This window comes from Plodia interpunctella, chromosome 6 (assembly GCF_027563975.2).
Source record: "Plodia interpunctella isolate USDA-ARS_2022_Savannah chromosome 6, ilPloInte3.2, whole genome shotgun sequence".
NCBI lineage: Eukaryota > Metazoa > Arthropoda > Insecta > Lepidoptera > Pyralidae > Plodia > Plodia interpunctella.
The window spans coordinates 777,692-805,018 of record NC_071299.1 but is presented as its reverse complement, the minus strand read 5'-3'; the positions used below and the strand labels follow the sequence as shown (position 1 = coordinate 805,018).

Below are 27,327 nucleotides of genomic sequence, written 5' to 3'. Positions count from 1 at the left end.
GGACCTGTGATACTTTAAAAATACTTGAATTTTCATAAACTTAATAAACATAATCTATTTTCACAATATAATGTTGATTATGGAACCTGCCCAGTTCAAAAAAAAAAATTTAATTGTTAGTTGCCAGTTTGAATCAGAAATAAAACCATTGCTATTACTACTGGAGTGTTGTATAATCTGTGCTATTACTTATACGTCCTTGCATTAACAGTCTAGTATAGTACTAAAAAACACAAAAGTGCCTATTTATTTCAAAAATATTAATAGCAAGTCCGTATGTCAACTTCCAATCAACCCATTAAACATGATCATTAACCAAACCTGTTTGTTCCATTCCAACCAAAACCCTTTCAAATAAATCATTTAAAACATCTATCGCTTACCGCTAAGCGCGATCAGATCTAACAAAACATAAATTTAAATTCAAAATTCTACCCTTTGCAACACCCTTGCGTATTTCAAAAATCATCAACCATTTACAAATAACACTATCTACTTTATTTCTATGACCTAAGGTCGAATTTTCATTGATATAGATATCAGGATAGCCAGAAGCGGTGTTTTGTCGAAAAAGAATTTAATAGAATTTTTCGTATCTTACTAATGGAGCGGCGGCTTAATGAAATAAGGTATTTTCGTAATGGCAACTCCCGCGCGATTTGTTAAAATGCTCGTTTTTCAATATGCACCAGCCAGTGATTCGATCTGTTTTACGGCGTTTTCCAGTTTGATTGTACGTTTGAAATACAGGATTCGAATTTATTAGGCTTGTTTTAGAATGCGTTCGTTAGATGTTTTATATTAGCTCTGTAACTAATTTGATTGAAATATTTTTTGGTATTATAATAAAACATACGCTTAAAAAACATATCTTATCGATAAAAAATACACATTTAGAAATATATAGGTTATGATTGCTTAAATACATAAACACATTTTTATAACGGCTTTTGAAAAAGTACCTAGATGCAAACAATACCTGAATATATATATATATATATATATATATATATATATATATATATATATATATATATATATATATATATATATATATATATATATATATATATATATTATATATAAAACTACCATTACTGAGTGACTGACTGACAGACAGACGTACAGCCGAAACCATTGGGCGTAGAAAGCTGAAATTTGCTGTGTAGGTTTCTAGGACAGTGTAGGGGAGCAATGAAAAGGGATTTCCTGAAATTCCTAGGACTTCCTTTTCTAGGACAGTATAGGGGAGCAATGAAAACGAAATGGATTTTTACTCACATACGAAGTTGTGGCCAAAAGCTTTACTATAATATGAGTTGCAATTTTTAGCAGCAGACTTTCTCGATTCTCCTTTACATGTCACTGCCAAATATTAATAATGATATTTAAATACAGCAAACAGTGATATTTTTCCATGTTTTATCGCCATTGAAAGTATAACAAAAAAGGTTTTCTTCTTGAAAATGTTCAGATATTTTTTAACTTTTCACACTGAACAAAACGCTCAGTCAGTTAAAACAATTAAGCAACTTATAAAAACACCTCGAGCGAATTATCTTAATCTGCCTCCATATACCAACTGTCAAGCCTAAAAAAAAATAAAACCGCCAAGTGCGAGTCGAAAACATAAGCTAGGTGTTCCATACAACTAAAATGTATTTTATTAATAAATCGATCATCTGTTATTTCTTGCCATTCGAACAGTGCATTTATTTGACATCTGTTAAAGGCTATATTATAAACGAAAAAGTACTGTATTAATATTTCATTAAAAATTACTATTGTATCTTAATAAGCAATAATATTTAATTAATAATAAGCAAAGTTTACTTTTTAGAGAGATATTAAAAGAGAGAAAAGACGCAAAAAACTATGATTATACTGAAGAAATTTTATTGAAATTGAAAACTAAAAGAAAGTTTAAATGCATTCTTGTTAAACAACACAAAAGAGTTTGTCCCGTTTACTGAACCCTAAAAAAAGGACAAAAACGGTCCTTATCACAAATCTGGCGAACAAAAGGGGAGGATATTTAGCATAATGAGTGACATCTCTGGAACGTTTAGAGCGAATGAGACATCTACATCAGTTTTCCCATGAGTTAGAAAGTGATAGATAGTGATTTAGAGAGAATATCGCAATCTTGTTTCTGGACCATTTCCTTTAATTAGTGGTAAAGGCAGCGGGCAATTTATTTGGGACGATAGCGGTTCAAATGTTGTTGGCTCGTCTGAGAACAACGGCTTATTAGCATAAAGTAGATACCGCGCAGATGATATTGTTTGGCAAATCGAAGACAATACTGGGATAATGGACACTCGAATCTTGCAACTGTGTGTGTAAATGTTTTGGTTGTTTAGTCAGCATTGTTGTCACATTTTTATATCTTCTTTTATTATATACAAGCGACTCAGTCCGGCTTCGCACGAGGTATATACTACACCTTCAGCAGTAAATTTAAAAACAGTGGAAACTGCATGAAAATCCGTTGCATGATTTAGAAGAAAAAAGCTTAAAAACAGACAAACGCGGAGGACGACAAAAACGACGACATCTTAAAAATTTTAAGGTTCATTTTTAAGCTGACCCCGGGATTAGCGATCTCTCACATCCACGAATTCAACAAGAAATACTGGAAGACGAGAGAGAGTTTACATTAAATGGATATTACTGTAGCTTAGGTCATAATAGATTATACAGTGCTGTCTACGTAACAGATTTCAACGCTGGATTGGAGGACGGGCCAAGACTATGCAAATTATGACAGGTCAGGCTGTGTAGACAACGTGCTAAATGCTGCAGCCATAAATTGGAGATCTGGGGGCACGGTAGTGGCCCCGCAAGTCGAGCAAAAAACGCGGCACGGCCGTACCATACTTTTCTCGAAGCAATTCGGGCCAATTTCGAACCAATAACTTCGTTGTGGATAAAACAGGTAGCCAGCATTTTCAGTAACTAAGTGTTAATATTGAGGAGCTCAATGGCGTAATGGTGACTGTTAAGTCACTCTCACAATGATCAGTCATTGAATGGGTGACCAAAAATGTGTCATCTTGAGTTTCTCTCTACAGGGTTGTATATACAGGTGTTATAACCCGCGAATCAGCAATGCGTGAGTGAGTCACAGCCATACTTCTATATTCATCCATAAGGAAGGCCAGTACCCTAGGAGTGGGGTAGTATAGATATATTGAAGATTTGACAAGTATCATATATTTTAATTGGAACTACCAATTTCAATTGTGATTCCTACCAAAATACGGTTAAACATAAAATCTAAACTATTAATAGTTTCATAGTAAGAGCACTGCTTGGGATAGGCAGGGTCGTAGGTTCGATTACCTAATTCGTCCTCCTAATTTTTAATATATGTATAAGACCTATATTTGTTAATTGACGTCCTTGGAGAAAAGGCTGCGGTGAAGTTTGTTGCGCCGCTTCTTCTTCACCTGCGCTTTGCAAGCCGGCAGTAGACTTAGTTTAAGTAATTTTTTCGACGTCAATAAGTGATGTATATCATCCTAAATTGAATAAAGAATTTTAAATTTGAATTTGAATTTACCGCTCTAATACAATGAACGTTTTTTCATTCGATTAAATAATTAGTCTATTGAAACTATCTTAGACCACAAAGCCTAAGATAAAGGTCATGTGGGCCTCACCAATCGGAGTCCATTGATCAAGCTACGGTTGACTGGTAGAGGAATTCCAAGTACTAATGTATATTTATTCTATTTCCAAATTTGGGACAACAAATATTATTGTGTTGTATAAATAATGCTTGTTATTCGTTAGTTACAACATTCATATGTCAATTTTAACAATAACTGAATACACAACATTCGCTTAAATCATTAAACAAAGACATTACAACCGCAGGGTTAGAATCTTTCCGTCGAATTAACCCTTTAAATGCGACTAGGGGTCCAGGCGACACGGTGCTAACATTAAATTGAGACATTTAGCATTCAGTTAATGTAAAAAGGGAAATGACACCGAGCCTAATGTTTTTAATCATCAATTCGCGAAGGACGGATGGTTGTCAAATGTGGTTGGAAGTATTGATTTTTTTGGGGGTTTATTCCTTTGTTACTTGCACTAGTAATTTATGGCGATTGTTTAGTTTAATAACTCAAGTGTTTTATTTTGGGATATAAGATAAGATATGAAACATTAGAAGAAATCATAAAGCCAATGGTCATTCTAAAATGTTAGTGATTTGTAATTTTTAAAAACACCATAATATAAAAAAAATCATGTAAATACGCCTGCCAAGCTGTTATTTCTGAATAAATAGTGTGACTTTAGCGACTGCCTCTTTTGTAATATTATTTTTTTTACACTTTTGTACGTCATCATATAGAAATGTAGGTACTAAATCGATTTTCAATTGTACGTATAATAAAAGACATCGCGAGGCGTATTCTCCTTATAAACATAAGAGTATTTGCAAAAATATGGAATGAAATAAGACAATATTTACGTCGTTGTAGACTGAGCCAAAAATTATTGCATTAAATTATTCCACAAGTACCAATATGCTCTAGCATATACATCCAGCATCAAAACTAGCTTTACAATATGGAATTTTAAACCGGATTGCAATGACTTAAAGATGATTTTACTTTAGCATAGATTTTGGCTTATAGCCGCAGAATCTTGGCCGAAGAAAAGGCAAATCAACGAAAACTGGATCGTAAATCATAAAAGGCGGACGGGGTACTCTGTATACATAATGAGTCTTTTGAGGGTTAACTTTTTATTGTACGGATATCGATTAATATTGATACTCAATAAAAAATATTTTCATATAAAGGTACGTATATTAACGTGATACAGTTTAATATATAACAGTAAAACAGCTTAGTTGGGAAGACTTAAATGTCTTTTTAGCCAAATTAAATCTCTTCTCTTGCTTTTTATACTCAACCAATCATCTTGAAATTATATTCATACATGTAGGTACATTACCTATATATTTTTTTCAAAAATTTGAATTTCTGTTCGGGCATTTAGTAAATAAATACTGATCTTTACAAAGCTATACATAAAATCTGACAACTTAAAATCAAGTTATTTTAAAAACTATTTAAACACATTTTCCCTGACAACCTCACTTATATGTAAGGTTTTTCTAACTTTAAAATATAATAGATTGTCATGAGATTGAACAAGAATTTCCGGATGTTTCCCGGATTTTAATTTTAACAATTAATAATACCTTTTATAAATTGCGTTCATGTATCATGATATTCATCGTATTAATTAGACAACAAAACAACAAAAAACCCAAGAATTAGGGATCCCTGCCACAATGGCGGTAGTTATTCACGCGGAGCTTCCTGCCTTGTCCGACCCGTGACAATTGACTGTTAATATAATAGATGAACAACAATTAATATTGACTTTTAATAAGTGTGGTTTCAACTCAAAAATAGCCTTTATGATGCCTCTCGTCAGACCTTAGTGTATTGCTTAATCTTCAAAGGAAATCTAATTAATATTATAGTCTTCTTAAAATTTTGCTTACCTTAAATTTAGAGAAAGACATAGGGTACCTCTCATCCCCAAAAACATAAATGTTCCCGTGGAAAAATGGAACGTACGAAGACGCGGGCAACAGCTTGTTTTAATATCATTGTATTATGGACAGAAATTAATAATAATCATACTCTTTGTCTATTTTGATCAAGGTCTACGCCCTGACGACGCTGTTTGCCACATTTTTCCATTTTCTCTGTTCACGGAGAACTTTTTCTGTTCATTTGTTTTCCACGTTTTTTTGTCCCGGGACAGGATTTCTTGATCCCATATTTTACATTCATATTGTTCACCGTTCGCGACTGAAAAGGTCTCGCTGTTCAAATTTGTTTGCGCAAGAAAAGTTGAAATGTACTTTTTTTTTTCTTAGTTCCTGTCATGGCGGCGCAAACAGTAGTAATATTCTTTTACTATTGTTTGTGATAGATTTTTTTAATTTTGTATTGTTTGGAATAAGTTATTGAGAATATTTTACCGTGATTAAAAAGATTATTTAATTGCAAAAACATGAGTTTACAATTTGGTTTTAAAACAAAACTTAATTCTACATGTGACGGCTATGGGTATGCAAATTCAATTTCATTTTGTGGGAGGTTGCAGAGCATGCAGCTCGAATCGAAATCGAATAAATGAAAATTTTACTTATATTAATGTTATTTTATACTGAATTTATCATTAAAAATAATGTTTTAATTATATTAATCTCATACATTTTTATTATTGGGATATCTGCCTTTATTTCTTTAAATATTTTTCATTATATTTTTATTTTATTCATAATATTTTGGCTATCATTTTCAGGTTCCTAGTTTGGTAATATTAATACTTATACTCACTGTATCCATTCATATTATGTATTAAAATCATCTAATTATTAATTTGAAAAAAAAATTGGACTTCAATTTTTTATTGAATATCTCTCCAATTCCTACATATACAAAAAATACACTTAAACATCAAAACAATATAAATCCAACTCGATACTAATGAAAACATCACATCGTCCCTAAACTTGCGCCACATATGTGTAAGTGGGCTTCGTAATTAAAGTACGAAGGGCTGTAATGCAATTAGGGAATTTTTCGCGGCATATGGCATTGCGGAGCGGCCCGCGGTTTTTAAAAGATACGCTGACTCAGACGAATAGGGCTGGCTGGAAATGTTTTACTTTTTATTTTGGTTCAAATGAAATATTATATTGCCGGCCAGTATTATAAGTATTTTAGTGTTAGCTGAATGAGTTGCACCGTCAAATTTGACGTTGATAGACCGGCGCGCCGCTGACGTTTAGACAAAATGGTGTTATTTGCATCTTTCTACGCACGTTAAAGTTCTTCAAAGTTGACGGTGCAACCCATCTATTTACAAAACGATACGAGTATAATCTCTCCCAAGACCGTAAAATCGTAATCCGCTCTTAAATTATTTTTGTCAATATCCTAAGTTGGGTTCTAAGCAACGTATCGCGATGGAACCTATTAAGTAATGTATTAATATTTATAAATATTAATTTATTTGTTATTATTTAGATGATTTTAAGTCAGAGCATCTGCTATATAACTGTGAAAAACGCATCGAATTCCATCCAGTAGTTGCGTGATGCACGAACAAACATACAGACAGACAAAGATTGTTTTGGCTTCTATTAGTCCCATAAAGACTCACTTACAGTTTTATAATACGCGTAGATTTCTAAAAGTTCGTAAAACGGAAAGTTAAATTGTCCATCTCTTTAAAATCATATTTTTTTCTCATCATAATTCACATTTATTTAGCACCACTCATAGCCGCGCGACCCCAGCTCATTAGCCGGGACATGGTCCCTGGAGTGACTGAGCTTAAAGCCACATATGGCGAGTAAAAGCTCATCGTATTGCAAGCTCGACAGTTTAAAATGTGCGGTTGAGTATGAGTTGAGTTTGACTGTGGCAAAGGGAGTTATAGACAAGTCGAACGAAACGTCAGATAAAAAAATATAAATTGAGACTTGAAAAATGCCAGTTTCATTCATATTTTCATAATTGCTTATATCATACGTTTCATAATAGCTATGATTTTTAATCTGATAATTTTTCAAATTTAGAATTATTATATTTATTATGGAATGATGTGATTTGAAGATCTCTTAAGATCTTTTATTTAAGTTTCTTGTTCTATTAGAAAAATACAGTTGATTTTGTATTAACAGAAACACTGATTTACAAAATGATGTGTTCTCCTGAAATTATAAAATGAGTAAATGAAGACACTATTCTATATATGTTTGCTGTCTGAATTAAACAATTTTACTGATTTTGATCGTACTAATGGTATTAGTGCAAATGCAAAAAGTTTTGTATTTTTTATATACCAGGCACACCACAAGAACATTATCGGCTTTTCAAGACATCGACGTCGAAAATATATCCTCAAAATAAAACTACCTGTTTTCTCCATCATTCCTCATAATTCGTTTAAACATCAAAGTAGAGTGCTCTGATTACTACAGATAATGCGTCTGTCTGTCTGTGCATAGGGGACGTAACCATTATAGTTATTGTGATCAGATGGCGCGCCGCCAGCGCATATGCTGCGTGGAACAGGTTTGCGTATAAATGGACTAAAAATATTGATACGATAAAAAAACTATTTGAATAAATGAAATGTTAGTTTGGATGCAGATAATGACTAAAGTCAAAATAAAAATATATACAGACTTAATATGCCGAAATGGTTCGGCAAAATTTTAGAAAATTTTAAAACGCATTTTGACATAATTACATATTTGCTCTTATTTGTATGAAATTGAACGAAATCTCGAAGAAATATATTCACTATGTTCTATTTTATGTGCAGATAAAAAAAGGATTGTATTATTCAACGAGTTAATATTTATTATTTTTTACTATTTTGGTTGGTGGTTGGGTAGTTTAATATTTACAATAAAACAACTATTTCTTTTTTATTTATATTCTTAAAACTCTTGCGTTACTAAGTGACTGAATGACAGACAACGCACAGCCGAACCTACTGGGCGTAGAAAGCCGAAATTTGGTGTATAGGTTCCTAGGACAGTGCAGGGGAGCACTAAGAAGGGATTTCCTGAAATTCCTACGGGAAACGGATTTTTACTGACATACGAAGTTGTAGTCAAAAGCTAGTTTCATATAAAATTTGTAATGTTTTGTAATAATATTTTTTCATCAAAAGTCAAAGCGTGTAAATATTCATAAAGTTTTCCATTTATATCACCAAGTAGAGTCCAGTGGCAAAATAGAAAAATATAATCGAGTATCAAATCATCTCAGTCACAGTATACATCTCATCTGACAATACAATATGCATTATCGGTGGCATTGTGCAAATGTTGTTTATTTGCGCACGCGCAGGCGAATAAATATGGCAAGTGGGATACTTGGTGAAACGTTTCTAATTAATTATAGCTTATGTGGAGAATGGTTCGATCGATGGTTTGTTGTTAAGCATTGCATAGCAAACTAAACAATAGTGAACACCTATAGGTTCATTCATATAAGTTTTACGAATGCTATTTATGTTTTGAAATCTCAGACCAATTGAAAAGTTAAAGGATAATGCTGTATCAATTAAGTCGTATTGGTCCTCACAAAGTTCAACAGAGTCAACACGCTAAGAAAAAGAAAATAATTTAATATCGAAGTTATTTACTAATCAGAAATTACGTATTTAAAAAATATGATTTAAGTTAGAAATTGAAGACATATATACGTCTTCTTAATTAATATTTTTTTGTTTAACGTATAATCTGTTGTCTGAATTTAAAAAAAACTTTACTAAGTATTATCTTCATGTTGGCTTTCTACTTTACGTACAAGTGTTTATTGATCTTCGGTCGTCCCTATTCGATTCTCTTGAAAACGCATTTAACACGTCCCATATGGTAATGGGGCCAGCATGGGGGTTCATTGTCCAAGGCTGCTTTTACACCATATGGTCGAAAAATTCGTAAACAAGTGTGCACCAAATCCCACTTTAATACTTGGCGATTATGCGATTGAATTGGCTTAGAAATAACCGAGTTCTTAAATTTGAACCCTAAAAGCTACAGATGAAAGTCAATTTTAGGATAATCGTTGATTTAAGTTCAGATAACAAAACAGTTAAGCAAAAACTATCGTTAGCAACGAAGTAATACAAGCCAAATTCGAAAATAGCGATGGCATTGGTAATACAAAAGTAGAAATTACTAGCGGCTGATTCAAACGCTCAAAAACTACTAAAAACGAAAGTTCGTTTTTAGTAGTTTCTAATCAATGAATTCGTTTGATTCACAAGTGTAAATCAAATTAATTGATCGATCAATATCAAACCAAATGCTGCAAATAATAAAGTATATAATTCAGTGGATCAAGTAATGAAAGAGATTCTGGCAATTAATAGGGTGACTGATGTACGAGAGAGCGAACTATTGAAAGTATAAAGGGGATGATTACAGACGAAGTTGAATTGTATTACGGGCCATTGTTGTAGATCGAAGACCATATGGTGTGTTGGTATTAGTACGTTGTTCGACATTAACGGATTGCGATAAACATATTTTAATAACGGTACAGGTGGTGTATTGTTACGAGTCATCTGGATCGGTTGTTGCATTATTAAACATTGCTGTGGTTATTTTGGTTTTTTCAATGTCGAACCTATATATAAGCAGACTTTTTATACTCTAAAAGAAGTCATTTAAATCAAAAGTCATAATTAGTACCAGAAAGTATTTAAAAGAATTTTCTGCTTATAAACACTATGACATTATTTAGCATAACAGAAAAAAAGTTATTTTTCTGTATATTCGACATCAATAATTTTGATTTATGTCACCATCTTTCCGGAGGTGCAAATATGGTATTTTTTATTTTTATTTTTAATTTAGAGAGCTAAAATACGTATAAGATTTCAACTAGGATGAAACATTTATCGTTACAAGAGTTAATACAAAAGTGTCTCTTAAAACAAATCGAACTATACCAATAAGAAAACAAGATACATGTAAACATACAGACAGAATCGACAGCGGCTGACTGATGATGTAAGGTCGGAGGTCGCATCTGCAACTTTGATTGCGACGCCCTCTGGGGGATCGACGACAGATTAGTTTGTCACACTGTCTTTGATTGGATACGATTGATCAATTACTAATTTCGATAAGCTGGAGATAAGTTTATAAAAATTATTTCCAAGACCAGAAAATTTCTCAATTTGTATATTCACACCAAAACAATCGAGATACATTGAAACTAATTTTATTTGCAAAAGTATAATGTTATTAAACTTTTGTTTGTAATAATTTATATATAAATATGAAAAGTAAGTACACAACACTTACTTTTATTATATTTAATGGTTTTATAATGTAAAGTTTTATAAGTCATTAAAGAAGTGTCAATTTATAATGATATTATCCAAACGCCAGTCACATGTTTCAGGAAGTGTTTGTTTTGATTCTACAAAACATTATATTATTAATTCAGAATTCGTAAACTGGCATGAATATTTTTTTTCTATATATTTATCATGAACCACACTGTGACTATTTTACCTAAATATTAATAACGCGACTTGTGCTCACATTGTCATCAAAATGTTTGCAAACCCATCAGACAGAACTTCCCCCCTCACACGTGTTATAAATACAAGTCACGTGGCTACAATTATTTTATCAGCAAGTTACTAAATGCACATAGAATGATACGTTGATAAAGAGCTAAGTAAAATTTATTAAGGTTCAATATAAAAACTAGCTAAACGACTTAACCTTACTGAGAACAAAATAGAACAAAATACTGAGGAACTATATAGGAGAATGGCCTGATGTCTATTTAGTCTCAAAACTACATTACTGAAATTAAATAAGCGGTATGATGTCTGAAGACTGATACAAAAAGCTCTAAATTACTAGGAAACGTAGTTCTAGATTCTGATCTGATGATCCATATCTGTCTGATTGAATCAACAGCCTGATTTGTGAAATAAATTAGCATGTTCTCATTTCTAGTCATGCACTACAAGTTGAGATCCATTACTTAGTTATTACAGCGGGACAGCGGTTAATCGCAGCTTCTAATACTTAATGACACCTTTTCTTATGGTCTTGTACTAAATCTCGCCATCAGTCAACTCTAAGGCTCTGGAGATACCCAAGAACCTCATCGTTTCAGTGGTATCTAGATATCGTACTATATCAAACGATACCCTGTAAAATACAATAGTCATTAATCAGCAGAACCTGCCAATAGGTCTGTTTTCTCGTCGTCCTCACAGCTAATACGATATCCGTCTGAAGGATGGATGTATCCAAGTGTTTGGCGTTCACCTTCACTGACTCCTGAATATATGCAGTTTAGTATAAATACTTAGAAAACTTTGGCATTGAACTTCCATGCTAATTTTTCGTATGAATTTTAATATTATTTGTAAATTGTAGAAAAAATAAATGTATTCTTAAATTGTTTTTATCATTGATTTTAAAAGTGATAATATATATATATTAAAGCAACTTTCAGTAACCGTTATCTTTTCTAAAAATAATAGTTTATTTTAGCACTAAATAAACTGTACACCTATAATAGACACTACAATTTCTGTTGTTATTAGCCTAAAAAGGAGCTAATCCTCTAAAATACCAAACTGAAAAGTTTATATAATAATTTTAACACTTCAAAAAAACTGTTAACCAAAAGATAGATTTTAAAAGCAATTCAGTAAAAGTATTTAGTAAACCACAAAATCAACTTTCTCAATGAATCTGTAATTAAGTCCGGAAATATTTCTTCAAAATCTCATTAGTGCGCCCCGAAAAATAAATGGAACAGATTTTCATTGAGTGCGAACGAATGGCGAAAAAAATGGCTAAAATCTGACAAATGGCTTTCCTTTAACGTCTGCGCCTATCTTATTATCGTTACCGACTACCGAACAGAACTCTCATTTGGGTCGTCTTTTTACATCTCCAGAATCTATATCACGCAAACATGGCCTCTCTTTCATTTAGTATTAAAGCTTCATTTTCTGTGTCTTCATTTCTAGTATCAACTTCAACATCTTTCAAACAATCTTCAGCATTAGCGTTATCAACTTAAAGTTCTCTTTCCTGTATTAAAATAGCACGTAAGATATCAATTTGAGAAGAAGCGTCTGTGTTAATAGCATTATTCGCAATCTCATCCATACACTCGGGGGTTAGGCCGACTATTGGGAGAAGTATCATTTTTTATGTGGACGTATAAAACATATTTATAGCAATCATAATCGGTGGAGTTTTTCTACTGCCGTGTTTGGACGAGATAAATATGAAATAATGGAGTATGAAACTTTTTTATGTGTGTTAAAGTTATCCAATAATAATAAATAAATGTAGCATATAATGTCCAATATAAAATATATTTAAAAGTGAACTCAATAAATTATTTTTTTTATAAGTAAATCGTTTGAGAAATTGGAAGGTCATTGTAAAAATATTTGTTGAATAGTAAAAAACTGTATTTGCTGCAATCGATAAAAATTTGAATGTGTGAGAATGAATTCGTTTACAAAAAAAATCAACAACTCCAATAAAGATTTAAAAAAACGTATTGATTTTTCCAACGCTACGTCTCAGTAACCCGCAAATTTCAATATCACCGCGATTGTCGCTGACCCTACCACGACTCAATGCGCTCTCAATTCGCGGCTGTTATTATTATCTTGACCCGGTGATTGAGCTCTCCTGCTCTTCATCCCAGCCAACCCCTCCTATTGGTCGGCAAAATTCTTCCCCGCCTCTTGCTAGTCTCTCATTGGCTCCTCCCGCCACGCCTACTCAACTTGAAAGGCTTCTGCTAAGGGTAGTTCAAAACCCCACTTATATATTTTCACCCTTATGTTGCGCTCGCATTCGTAAGGTTACCGTCGGGCAGTACGCACGCGTCCCTGCGCCTTTCATTTTAATCTCGTCGCGATATAAGTGTTAAAAGTTTTAGTTGCTAGTGCCGTTAATTAAATGAAAAAACAATGACAATGGACGTTCAAAATAACTATCAAAGTTATAAAGAAGCATCGCCAGATTCAAAAGATAGTAATTTGAGTATTGAAAGTGCAAGAATGAATCACGTTTCAAAAACCGATATGCAGTCAACAGTGGTGAATCAGAATAAAGCTTCGAAGCGATCTTTCGACGTGGCTTTTTTGATGATGCCAGATGAGAAAATTCGTCAAAAACCCCCAGAAAGACAACTGAGAATTTCAAAGCAATTATTTCATAGTGAAGAATGGGAACAGTCGGTAAAAAGAACTCCTGACATTTATAAACACAACGAATATTCTAATGAAAATACTATGGATTCCAAAGATCAAGATGATGACAGGATTCGTGTAAACAATAACATATCGCCAAGTTTTGGCTCCGATATCAATATTGACGTCGGCACAGATGAGTATCCAAATAAAACAGTGTATTGTAGTGATTCCGAAAATTCTGACAGATCCAGAAGTCGTCCCAATTCTAATGAAAGCGCTGCTAGACAGCCTAAGTTTTTACCTGAATATAAGAATAAAATATTTGATGACCCGACATTGATAAGTATGCAGACACGTGCCAGATACGAGAGTCGTTATTCTGATAAACTACATGAAATGTCACCCAAGAGCGCTTTCACCAAAGTTTCCAACTTCAGTGTCAGGTCTCCAAATCCTTCTGTAAGTCCTGACAACCTTTTGTATCAGAATTCTGTCAGTCCACCTCTGTCTGCTGCTAGCTCGCCTTCAACGTCTTTTAACAAAAATCCTGGCTTTAACAATTTGCTGACACCGGCACATTTGCTGAATGGAAACAATTTCTTCAAAACACAAAATGTTCCATCTTCGTCTCCAAATTATCCTGAATCAGCGACAATTCAACAAAGATCAAGTTCTTCATACAGTAAGAATATGGAGTATCCAGACAAACAAGGAGAACCAAAATCTCATATGCCACCGAATAAGTTAAACTTTTTACCATTCAGACCTGAAATTCCTTATCTTCAAGCTGGTGCTTCGTATCCGTTTGGTGTCCAAAATTTCCAACCACCTAATGCTGATTTCATGAAATTTCCGCCAAGGGAACCAGTAAATCCGCTAATAGCCAATCCTGCTGCAGCAATTTTGAGTACACTACTGCCACCGACTTTGGCCGCATTTTCTCTGCCTGCTCAGAATGTTTGTGCTAAGTGTAGCATCAGTTTCCGAATGACATCTGACCTCGTTTACCATATGCGTACCCATCATAAGAGCGAATCGCAAGCTGATCCACATAAGAGGAAAAGAGAAGAAAAATTAAAGTGTCCAGTTTGTAATGAAAGTTTCAGAGAGAGACACCATTTGACCAGACACATGACAGCTCATCAGGACAAAGAGGGTGACATGGATGATGTGCCCTCCGCGCAGGGTTATAATAAGAAAAGCAAACAATATTATCCCAATGGCTCCCTCATTCATAAATGAATTGATAATGCAAATGTATTCACTTAATGCAATGAATTTTGATGTAAATCTTCTATGCCAAAGCTATATTTAAACTATAACTGTCGATAAATTATAGTAAATTCTCTTCTTGTTCGAGTCTTGTTTCGAATTTCTGTTTAAATGAAATCGTTGTTGTTGTTTAATTATTTAAGGATTTAATCTACGTGCAATATTAGACTTAAGTATTTATTTTGTAAATATAATTTTAGTAGCTACAATGAATAAAAGATCTAAATTAACTTACTTGTGCTTAATTTATATTCTGTGCCCTTAACATTTAGTAGATTAAAATATTTTATCGTTCAGTTATTCATTATTATACGTTTTTTAAATATGAATCTATAAATTTATCTAAAGTAATAAATTAGTACTGATTCATTGCTTGATTTCATTTACCTTTACTATTCTGAAAATAAGTTACAAATGCATTTTACCTGCCAAAATTTTTTACAAATTATATTGCATTCGGTAATTCTATTTTTGTTTGTAGTAATAACATGACCCATAGCTGGACAAAAGCCCTTCCCATTCTCTTCCCATGTATCTAATCTGCATGTAAAGTTTGATCATAATTATCAACAGTGATTTAAACGTCCCCACTAATGGGGCACAGGGCTTTCATATGGATGGATCCTTATCCATCCATACCTTCTCCTTAGTAGGTACACCATGCAAGCCTATATCAGGTTTTAATGATCGCAAATACAACCGGGACCAACGGTTTAACGTGCCTTCCAAAGCACGGAGGAGCTCAACATTTTTGCCCAATGATAGCGGTTAAGTCACTCTCACAATGATCAGTATATTTTTGGTCACCCATCCTTGTTGAGATCATTGTGAGAGTGACTTAACCGCTACTATCACTGGCCGAGCGCACTAACCGCTGCGCATTTGATCTTCTCAAAAATACTATATTATGTATAAAAATAAATAAATATATGGGGACAAATCACACCAATTGAGTTAGCCCCAAATTAATTCCAAACTTGTGTTATATTTTATCAACATATTTAAAATTCTCCCATACATCCCGATAATGAGTTCCCTGTTCCCAGCATTGACACTAACTCGCTGAGACGAAACGAATCGCAAACAGGGGTGGGCGATAAAGTCGTCAAATTTAAAAGGTTTTCCCATAAAGTGTGTGCGGAACTTATGTGTTTGGTCCATCTAACACAACTAGTTAAGGAATAAAATTACTGTATTTTTCATCTATGAATGTCATGCCAGCTTACTCTTTTGGTTATACTGGAGTCAGTGTATTCAATTCGATAAATTCTAATTAGTTTATTTGTATGTAATTTGAGTTAAGGAGTTTTTTAAGAAGTGATTAAAAATACTACTAAATATTTTCTCGGTTAAGTATTAACATTGAAATTTTTAAAACATTTTGTATTTATAGAATATATAACAAAATACAATAGGTAACGACAGCATTCTTAAAGAGGATGGACCACAGTATTTTAACGTGAATGCAATAGAGAACACACTAGAACTAGATAGATAGAGAGAGAAAGTCTCATTTGGCTTAAAAATAAGTTGATCGAGCAAAAATCGTATGACTAATGAAATCAGCTCAATGTTTGTGTCCGTTTCTCACAGTGCCTAGCGTGTCTGATGGCTGACTGGAGGTTAGGAGCCACGAGCCGTTGATTTGCCGGCCATGGTGAATCGCATGGGAACCGTAGGGTCGTGGTGCTAAATAGATTGCTGTTTAGCTGTGACTAAATATGTTTCACTGTGTTATTTTTTGAGTTAATATTTTATAGGGATATTTAATTGTGTTAGCTCTCTCTCTGTTTGTCTCTGGTGCCGTGTTCCTCATGACTGAAAGAAAGGAAAAAAAATTTGGAAAAAATATGAGTATAAATGTACAAATTGCTTTCAAAAGAAAATACTGAGCCTTAATGTTTTACCAACTGAGGGTATGCAAAAATCATGAATGAGGAACATGCTGACAAATTAATAATAACAAAAAAAAAATATATTAACTGGGTCAAGGTGATTTCATGGAGACATTCTTATGAAGCATCAGATTTTATTTGATTATCCCAATGGCCTTAGATTATAGACATTTTCTAAGTTCGGTGCATCTGGCGTGACTTTAACGACTCCAGCCATTTAGTGGGTGTTGTAAACGTACTAGTAATACCAAATTAGGATTACTCATATTTTCTTTCACTAGATGCGTAATCTTGCTGCAGAGAGTATATTTCAGCCACCACAGCTGAAAAATACTCTCTGTAATGCCAGTGACTCGTGCCATATGAGTTTGAACACCAAACTGACTCATGTGGCACGTGTCATTAGCATTTTAATAACCATTGGACCCTTCCTCACCGTTCAGACCGTTCATCGTCACCAATTAACTTCAGTTCCAGGTACCTACTCATCATTCTGAATTGCAAATAATTAAATTTATAAAGACAAACAACCAATGTAATTAATGCCTACAACAATTAATCGACTTGCGTTTATGGCTAATTTGTTTCAAATTTATTTTTCTAATCATTTTCACTACGCCAATTCGCTACGAGTACGTATACGAGTATAACGCACCTTCAACACAGTATAATTATGACATATAAAACACGAGAAGCGTATTTCCACTCTCACTTACTTCACCTCTAACCCATTTATATACCTCTAGCGTCCCGCTCCGGCGTTTCTCGGGTAAAACCTAAATAAAAAAGTAGCCTATGTCTCTCCTGAAGATTTCATCTATCTCTGTGCCAAATTATATTAAAATACGCCCAGTACTTTTTGAGTCTATTCATTGCAAACAAAACAACAAAAATACAAATCTTTTCTCTTTATAATATTAGTATGGATAATATGGATTACTGTACGTTAGCCTCGACTCAGTTATACTAAGGCGAGTGTATCCAACATTACCATGTCGAGACTGTACGAAGCTATATTCAAATGTGTTGGAGGTACCTCTGTATTACTGCTCACATCCGTCTTGCAGAACTTGTGTCTGCAAACACTGAGTTTATACAGGCTGTTAAATAAATTATTGGTTAAGTTTTGACAGACACACTAATTAAATCCATAAATATATTTAGAATAGAAATAAGTTTATTCAAAAAACTACAGACACACACACATAACAACCAAAAATATTTAAATTAAAAAAAAATGTGGATAAGTACAAAAAAGTGATTATGGGTGTGTGTGCTGCAGTAATCTAAACAGGCCACAACTCAGTGATGTTATTACTCTAGGAGCAATATATTGATTTTCAGTTGGAGTCTTTACTACTTAGTAGGTGCTGGTGCGAAACATGAGTGCAGTAATGTAGTACATAAAAATATATACCTAGTGAAATATATAATCGGTTCTGGCTATTAAAGAATATATTAAATAGGCTCAGATATTTCTTGGAGTTCAAAGCTTTGAGATGACTATAACTATAACCAATGTTTACGTGGCTATTAAGAGACACATAGCCTTTGCATTCAACAATACCATTATAAAACTGTAGTAAAATCTCCGGGATTTGCAGCGTCACAGCCCCGAATGATACCAAGAACCTAATAGTTTTCATCGCACAAAAGCTAGTAACAAAACATCCTGTATTATAAAACCCGAGGGTGCTGTCCCCAATATGAATATTTTCTATTGAATTATTCTCGGTTCGGTGGACACGCAAAAATATTGTTCTCTTCGCACTTATCTTGGGACATCCTGTGAAGTTTCGCCATTTGTACTGATATACTAGCTGTAGTGCGATAAGCTTGTATTATTTTGTTACAAGAATTCTTCAAAACTACGAATAGAAAGAAAAATAAATTAAATAAAAACCAGACAAAAGGGAGAAAGGTCTTTATGGATTTTCTTGATACCAAAAAGTCGGGTATAATTTAAGGACTGTTCAGTATTTTTTACAGAATTTCTTTCATTTTTATCTTTGAAATAAGAAATAGTTACTTCAGTTAGTTACAGTTAGTTACAGTCTTTAACCACAATTCATTAAAAATGTTCTCAATGTTTTATTTTATCACCATCTTACAGTCACGCTTAATCAAGCTAAAGCTCAATATTTTCCACTCAAATAGCTTTACAGAATGATAATAAATATGTATAACCGAACGCATTTACAAGATTACAATATTAGCGAACGCACGTCCTCCATCCGACGCTGCGTCATTACAAATGATAAATAGTCGGCACACTTCGATAATCAAATTCAAATTTGGAATCTGTTCTACCCTCGCTTTCTTTTTTCTTTAGCACAGGGGCGCTTCATGCAGCCAGCCTGTTTTCTATTGTGAGAAGATTGTGTCTTTATTAGGCGTGAAGAAATGCTCTCTTTAACCGATTGTGTACGGTGACACGTGACCCGGAACCGATTATGCTCCCGCGCCGATTTGTATGTATTTGTATGGAAATAGGAAGCTGGGGTGACAAGATAACCAAGCAGGCTTGTTGATAGGGATCATCGTGATTGAATTAAATCGTTCGGCGTTGCTTAAGTGAAACTGAACTTTGAATCAAAGAAATATAACTGCTATTGCTATTCTGTAACTATTGCTACTTTATCTTATAATAACGTCATAGCTTCTAAATCAAATCTCTATTCGAAAAATCTATAAGCAAACAAAAATATGACAACAATAATTAATTTATTTTCAGACTATTTTTCCGGCGGCTTCGCTCGCGTTTATTTCATGTCCTTATTATTTTCTATATCTCGGGTTCTGGGCAACGCATCCCGATGAAACCTGACACCAGATTTAAAGATAAATCATCTGCAATACAATTGTAAAAACCGCATAAAATTCCATTTATTAGTGTTAACGTGATTCGCGAACAAACACACAGACAGACAAACAAGAAGTATATAGTAAACTACTACTAAAATTGTTTTCGTTTCTATTAGTCCCATAAAGACCCACCAAAATTATTTTTCTTTAATATATGGAGATATTAAACCCACTTGAAGTTTAATAATATGTATAGAAGTATTTACAGTAAAAACCTAATACAAATGCCAGTGACCCACATTATATAAACCTTATAGACTAACACACTCACAAAATATAATTGTTTTAACCAAGTTAATAAATAAGGCGGTTATTTTCGTAAGTGTTGATAAACAATCAAACCACCGCAATTTGCAAAAGCGTGCGATAATTTTAAACTGAATTATTCCAGATTTGAGAATAGTCTTAATTATAATAATGCAGAATGCGAGACAATTTATATGTCCTTTATCAGAAACCGTGACCAATGCTTTCCGTCTGCTTGTCCGTCGCATTGTTGGCAACCCTATGTCCGACGGTGGTAATGACATTCTAGATATTTCCATCTCTTTTGTCTGTGGTCTTCTGTTTATTAGTATTTTAATTCGAAATTGTGTTAATAATTCGCAACTAGTTACCTACTTATACTATACATTACTATGTACTATAAAAAATGAAGAAGAAAAGTGGAAGAAAATGGAGAAGCCCTTTATCCAGCGGTCGAATGTACAGTATGAACATCCACAGGCTAGATAAAAGAAATATATTGAATTAAATTATTTCAAAACTGTGAATTAATGAATCCGGGAACATGCGAGAATGAGAGAGAGAGAGAGAGAGTATATTTTCTCTGATTCTCTCTTTCTCATCCTATCTCTACTTGCGAGAATAAGAGAGAGAGCGTATATTTTTTCTGATTCTCTCTTACTCTCTCTATCTCGACTTGCGAGAATGAGAGAGAGAGAGAGAGAGAGCGTACATTTTCTCTTTCTCATCATATCTCTCTCGTGCAGTATTGGATGCAGATATTGGATGACTGTAGGATGATATAGAGTTTTTATTTCCATCAAATTTTTACGACTAAATAATTATGCACGCGGAAGACCAACACAAAATCTTCTATATGAAGGACTTGTCAAAACTTTACCACGCGTCCCGAATCGCTAATAATTCACAAAACTCCGCAAGACTTGGCCCGGGCACAATAATGTATTCAGTGAATATTGCAAGAATGCCGCTTATTATTTTCAACTTACTAAAGAATTTGTTCCTCTTGGCCGTTATTGAGTAACTTGTATATTTTTTCATTAGTTGTCGTTAATGCCAGTAGCTTTTTAAGAGAAATATAAGTATTATTTCCATTTGACGTGAAAAAGTATCTGTGAAGGCATAATTTCTGTTCTGTTGTTTCTGTTTCTTCCATAAACTAATGTTTAACCTGGCTGCTATACAGGAGGACCGGGGTTCGACCCCGGTCAGGTCAAGATGGAAGATCTTTATCAGATTGACCTGGATCTTAGATGTTTATCTATATATGTATATGTTACAAAATATAGTATCATTAAGTTATTACCCCAGAATACAAGTCTGAAGTTGAAGCGGTGGTGGTGTCACCTAAGTTAGTATACCGATCTGACTCATATTTAGTAGTTTTCATCAACCACGACGTGCTTTCTTTGAAGAAAAACAACGTGAGGAAACCTACATACTGGTTGATTATTAACTTGTGTGTAAAATGAAGAAGCCAAAGGTAAACCACTCCATTAATAGTGCTAAGAAAGTTGTCGTCTGTGTTTCATTCCAATTAATGACCACGACTATAAAGGCACAAGTCTTGAAATTAATTTAGGGCTAATTCAATCTATGTGATTTGCCCACATACCTCAAATATTTATTTACCTAAAGGAGCCAAAAGGAGCCGACCACTAAAAGCGGTACTCGCACATATACATATTAATTTTAACCATATTTCACCGCATTTAATTCATATGCTAAATAGACGCGAGTTCTGTCAACCGTTGTTATTTTGCTTGAAAATAATCCCCGCTATTTACCAATAAGCTATTTGCAAATGTTAATTGTATCAGTTGCTCAATTCATGTTATTTTTGTGCCCCATTTATATATTTACATACACTGAATTTGCCTGAATAGAGTAATGATTTTTAATATGCAAATCAGAGTAATCGGTATATAGTGAACAGAATATAAAACCTAATATTAGCATATCATACATTTTTATTTACAAGCTTTTCTTTTTCACCTGAAGCGGTGTTAGTGTAATGGTGAAGTCCCCCATCTATGGATCAAAAGGTCCCAGGTTCGAATCCTACTCGTGTCACATAAGTTTGTATACCAATTTGACTCATGTATAGTATGTATATTGTGTTTTCATCGACCACCACTTGCCTCCGGTGAAGGAAAACATCGTGACGAAACCTGCACACTGGTTGATTATTAACGTGTGTGTGAAATGGAGAAGGCAATGGCAAACCACTCCATTACTAATGCCAAGAAAGTTGTTGTCTGTGTTTCATTCCACGTAATGACCACGACCCTCAGCCATGAGGAATACGACTATGAAGAAGAGAGTTTGCCTGACTAGATTATCACTACTTGATTGTGAACAAATATTGTAAGTTAGGTTTCTCCTACTTCCAGTTGTCCTACAAATTTCCCACGTCGCTTCAGTTTCCATGACATGTATTATTATGACCTTGGTGGTGCCGCCTGTCAACGACCCCCTTTGGCAATGCTTTTGTTGATATCAGCTGCCTAGGTTGTGTGTCTCTCAGTCGTCTCGTACGACATCCACGGGAGGATATGGAGTGGTCCTATTCTAGTGCGGATCCACACGCCACAAATAAATTAACTCATCATTAAATTCACCTTATAATATGCTCCTACAGAAATTAAACAATAGATTTTTGTCAAAAAAATTTTTAATAATCATTGGTGCTTTTTGCCAAAAATATATTTTTTAATTAAAATGGTCTGATCATTTCTTTCTCAATCAAAATGAGTAAGCAGTAGGTTTTTTACAATTAGTGTACTGATTTTATTTGCTCAGAGCAATCGAATCCCAATTTGCTCACAAACAATAGAGACATTTAAATAAGATGGTATAAATCTGTCTTAGCGTTTATTACAGGCGGCTAGCGGCCGCCATCTGCTAATTCAGATACAATTTTAACGTGAAAGGTTGGTGAAATTATTTACATTAGAAAATATAGAAACATCTCGAAATGTATTGTATTATAACTATACCCGTGTGATGCATTATAACAATTATTTAACATAAAATTCCTAAATAATCAAAAACATCGTGAGGAAACCTGCACGCTGGTTGATTCTTATTAACTTGTGTGTGAAATGGAGAAGGCAATGGCAAACCACAAATGCCAAGAAAGTTGTTGTGTTTGTTTCATTCCACGTAATAACCACGACCCTTGGCCATGAGGAATACAACTATGAAGAAGAAGAAGTCGTAAAGGTCGTAAAGCTTTTAGGCGAGATGAATAAAATCACTGGTGTCACAGTGTTAGCAATAACACACTCGATATGATGATTATTGCGGGAGAGTTTTGTTCGATCGTATCACTGGAAGAAAGAGACCAGATGTCTGATTTAAAAAATATGTTACTATTTACAATAGCCATTGTAATTTATATATTGAAGTTATTACTAATCAAATATCGATAATTTTATAATCGTTACAATTTATTTAGAATTCGTCTAACATTCGTAGTGATCTAAAAGAAGATTATTTACAAATTTATTTATTTTTTATTTACAAATTTCAAGAAGTGTATGGAATTTATTGTTGTAGCTAATATAGTTCATATTTATGCTAAACTAAATGTAGAGATACAAACTACCATCAAAGGAATAGTTTTCAATGGTTCTCGATCGTAAATATAGCATTTCCGACAAGACAAAGGCCACCCTGAGGGCTTTCTAATGCGGAGCTCTTCCGAGGTCCCTTCCTTCACCATTCAAGATTTTATATTTATGGGTCACAAATTTACAATTTGGCCACATAATTGATTAGTGTTATTGATATGGAAATTTTCTGTTACATTTACAAGCATACCTTCTCAACTTAACACTAAATATCATCTTAATTTAATGCTCCGTTTTGACGTTAAAGAAAGACACAAACAAATTTAATATTAGATTTATCTAATACTAACCTACTCATATGAATGCTTTCCCGATTGCATACTGAGCGAAGAAACGTCCCCACCTATATTGTCTGCATTTCTATATATCTTATTTTCACATGGTTTTCGGCAGTATATACCTATATATACCTACCAATTTTTTTTAGATTTAATAACAAGTTATTAACACATATTATGTCATTTTTTATTTTTCACAAGAACAAAAAAAATAAAAAGAATTGGCGCACTTACCTCACAAATCGTCTGTCCATTAAGATTCGATTTGCTCACATAAATCCAGCTTCATATTAGTGTGATGCATGAGACGCCGCGGGCTAACGTTATAGCAATTCGTTAAGGGGAAGTCACGTCACATCGAGATTAATATTGAAAAATAAATGTGTTTATTTTTTGTATTTTTAATCTTTATTTTTTGTACAAAAAAAAAGAATACAGTTGTCAATTTAAAAGTACACAGATGTGAATAACATTTTAATTAATTTAGGGCATACTTACAACTTAAATAATTATAATTTGAAAGATTTTTAAACTCAGTTAAAAAATTTTATTACTTTAAGTTATTCGTTCTTGTTGGGTGGGATGAGAGCATGCTCTCCATTTAAAATTGCATATCCGTGGACGGTGAAACATGTAGGAAAAAGTTTGGTGGAAAAAGTGACCGTGGAGATACGCAGTAAAAATAAAACATATCCGAATGGATCTTTTCACAAAATAAAATCAAAGTATAAAAAAATATTTTCGAGAGCTGCACCTTAAATAAAAATATGATTAGGGATGTCAAACGGCTCTATGAAGACGTCGATTTCTGATTTATTCCTCGCAAGAATGTGCTCTACTTGATTGTTTCTTGACAAATATCACGGAAACCTAATGTCTAATCTCCTGAGAAACACTTAGCTTATTATTGGAACCTCTTAAAAAGATTTGGCAAGAAATATTATCTTTGGTTCATGAGTTATGACATGTTCCCTGATAGTTGAAATTTTTGAACATTGGTATTTGATTGAACTATTTTTCATTAATTTTCACTACATCTACAGCCACTGGATGGCGATATCCAAGAAAATCAGATGCCTTTGCGTCACTTGAATAAAATCTAACACCAGTGTTAAGGATAACGCACTCAAAAAAAGAACATGAATCATTATAACTTATTTGTCCTTTTGTTCAGACTCATTTTTGTTGTATTTATTAATAATTATCAAGTACAGTAAGGTATATAGTACCATTATGTTATTAGTTGAAATGTCACATGGGTATTATTAGAATTGCATTTTTTCAACGTCTTTATAGGCTTTTAAGAGAATATGTTGATATAAATTAATTCCAAATTCAAAAAATTCAGCCAGTAACTTTGAAAATAACAAAACAACCTAATGCAATAATTCGTACGTATTGAGACATAAGCAGAATATTGTAGGTAAATTTATTCGAACACCCGTCGGAGATAGCTATAAAATATTGACAATATTTCGATGGCTGCAGTCGTTACTTCCTACAAGGGGGTCTTGCAAAATATGGTATTACTATGTGGTAGATAGGATATTGTCTCCGCGGTCTAATGATTCGAGTTACTACTTAGATTGCCGAAATCCACATTTTCAAATAGCATTTTTTTTTAATAATTAATAATTTTTGACACACGAATTTTATTATCGCGTAGGAGATTTTGTTGGTTTCAGCGCGTGATACAAAATCATGACCGTGTTAGTTTTTTAACAAAATTTCTTAGAAACATAATTAATCTAATAATAATAGTAGTAACGGTATGTATCAAAATATTATTTTAAATTTAAATTAGTTACGTAAAGTTGCAAATCAAAAAAAATAAAGGTAATCTGCAGAAAATAATTGCTGGACATTTTTGCTCCACGTTACACTGAGCCTAAGTTTTCTTAAATGTATGTTTGTGTGTGCTTTATAATATACGACTGTCCTACACATACAAGTTAGTAGGTATGCCCAATCAAAATCCCAGAGAATCGAATGGAAATTGGAAACTAACGTAAAACCGGTGCCGTGGAACTCCTAATGGTCGAACTGGAATAATTTGGTGAGACTCGGGCCGGTGAAAATGTATGATTCTGACCAATGATTGCTGTGGTCTCATTTGATTTTCGTAGCTTCACCTATAATAATAATATTACAGAATAGGTTAAAGTTAGATTTAGGTGGTTCTCAGAGCATTTCAACCGTCGTTGAGGCAGCGCTGACATTACGATCCATCAATTCATAAAATTACATTACCACAGTAGTAACTGTACTGATTTGAAAGACACATAGTAAAACTAATTCTTTTCTTTGTTAGAATTTTAAAAAATGTAATGTCTGTTTATAACTTATAGTTTCTTCTGTAAGTGGTGCAATAAAGTTTTCATCTATTTATTTATCTATATAGTCAATTCATTGAAGCTATGAATTTTTGTTGCAGAAAAATTATCTTGCATTTGTACCTACAAATTATCTATTTATTATATTGGCTGATCTGAAATCTGTATATTAAGTAATAAGAAATACACAAAAGATTAAATTTCATATAGGTAGATATAAAATACATAACATCATTCAAATTTTTCAATTCAAGCCTAGAAACAGCCATTTGAGCACATTTGTAAAACTAATAAAATGAAGTTGAAAATCGAACCTTGTACCCTGATAGGTTTACGCACTGAACCAGTAGACCATTAGCTAATACCCGCAGGTGAGAGCCGGACCGCACAGGAACCAGTGTCCATTGTTTCACGAAATATTGCGCCTGCCTGGGGTCGCCAACATTTGGTTCAAATATCTCATTTTTAAACCAATGTGATTCTAAATTTCAATATCCAACATGTTATGAATTGTGTAACGGGAATATGGACTTTCTATCCTTATCCTTACAAGCCGCGTGTGTCTGTCTGTTTGCGATAAACTCAAACTACAGCACGAATTTTCATGCGATTTCACCAATAAAATAGTGTGTTTAAGAGTGTAATTTATAATGTTTATACCCAAACGAATTATATTGCTAATTACTACAAAAGATGTAAGTAAAAATAATGGTATGCAAATTAATGTATTTACTTATATCTGTGGATATGCCCTGGCATGTTGTGGACCCTGTTTAAATATGTTTCGGCATTTCTTCTTAATAGTGGTCGTTCCGAAAAGCCTGTCTTTATTAACTTTTTATGAAATTACTACATAATGTAAAATTTAAATAGAATAAGTGATTTTCCTTCCAATCACTATTATATTAATACATTCGTCTCTAACTTTTTTATTGTGTTTAAATTCTCATACCAAAAGTTACGAACCTCTGGGCGCTTCCCCCGTTGTCATTAATTCAGGGGATCGAGTATTGTTTCCGGCGTCCTACCATGC

The 27,327-nt window shown here is 33.4% G+C and overlaps 1 protein-coding gene across 1 annotated transcript; it reads left to right on the top strand.

Moving 5' to 3' along the window:
- The first annotated feature begins 13,448 nt into the window (after positions 1–13,448).
- On the top strand, positions 13,449–15,255 carry LOC128670660 (uncharacterized protein). Its single transcript, XM_053746499.1, has one exon. The coding sequence runs from the start codon at positions 13,546–13,548 to the stop codon at positions 15,010–15,012; it is 1,467 nt and encodes a 488-aa protein (XP_053602474.1). The 5' UTR covers positions 13,449–13,545; the 3' UTR covers positions 15,013–15,255.
- Positions 15,256–27,327: the final 12,072 nt, after the last annotated feature.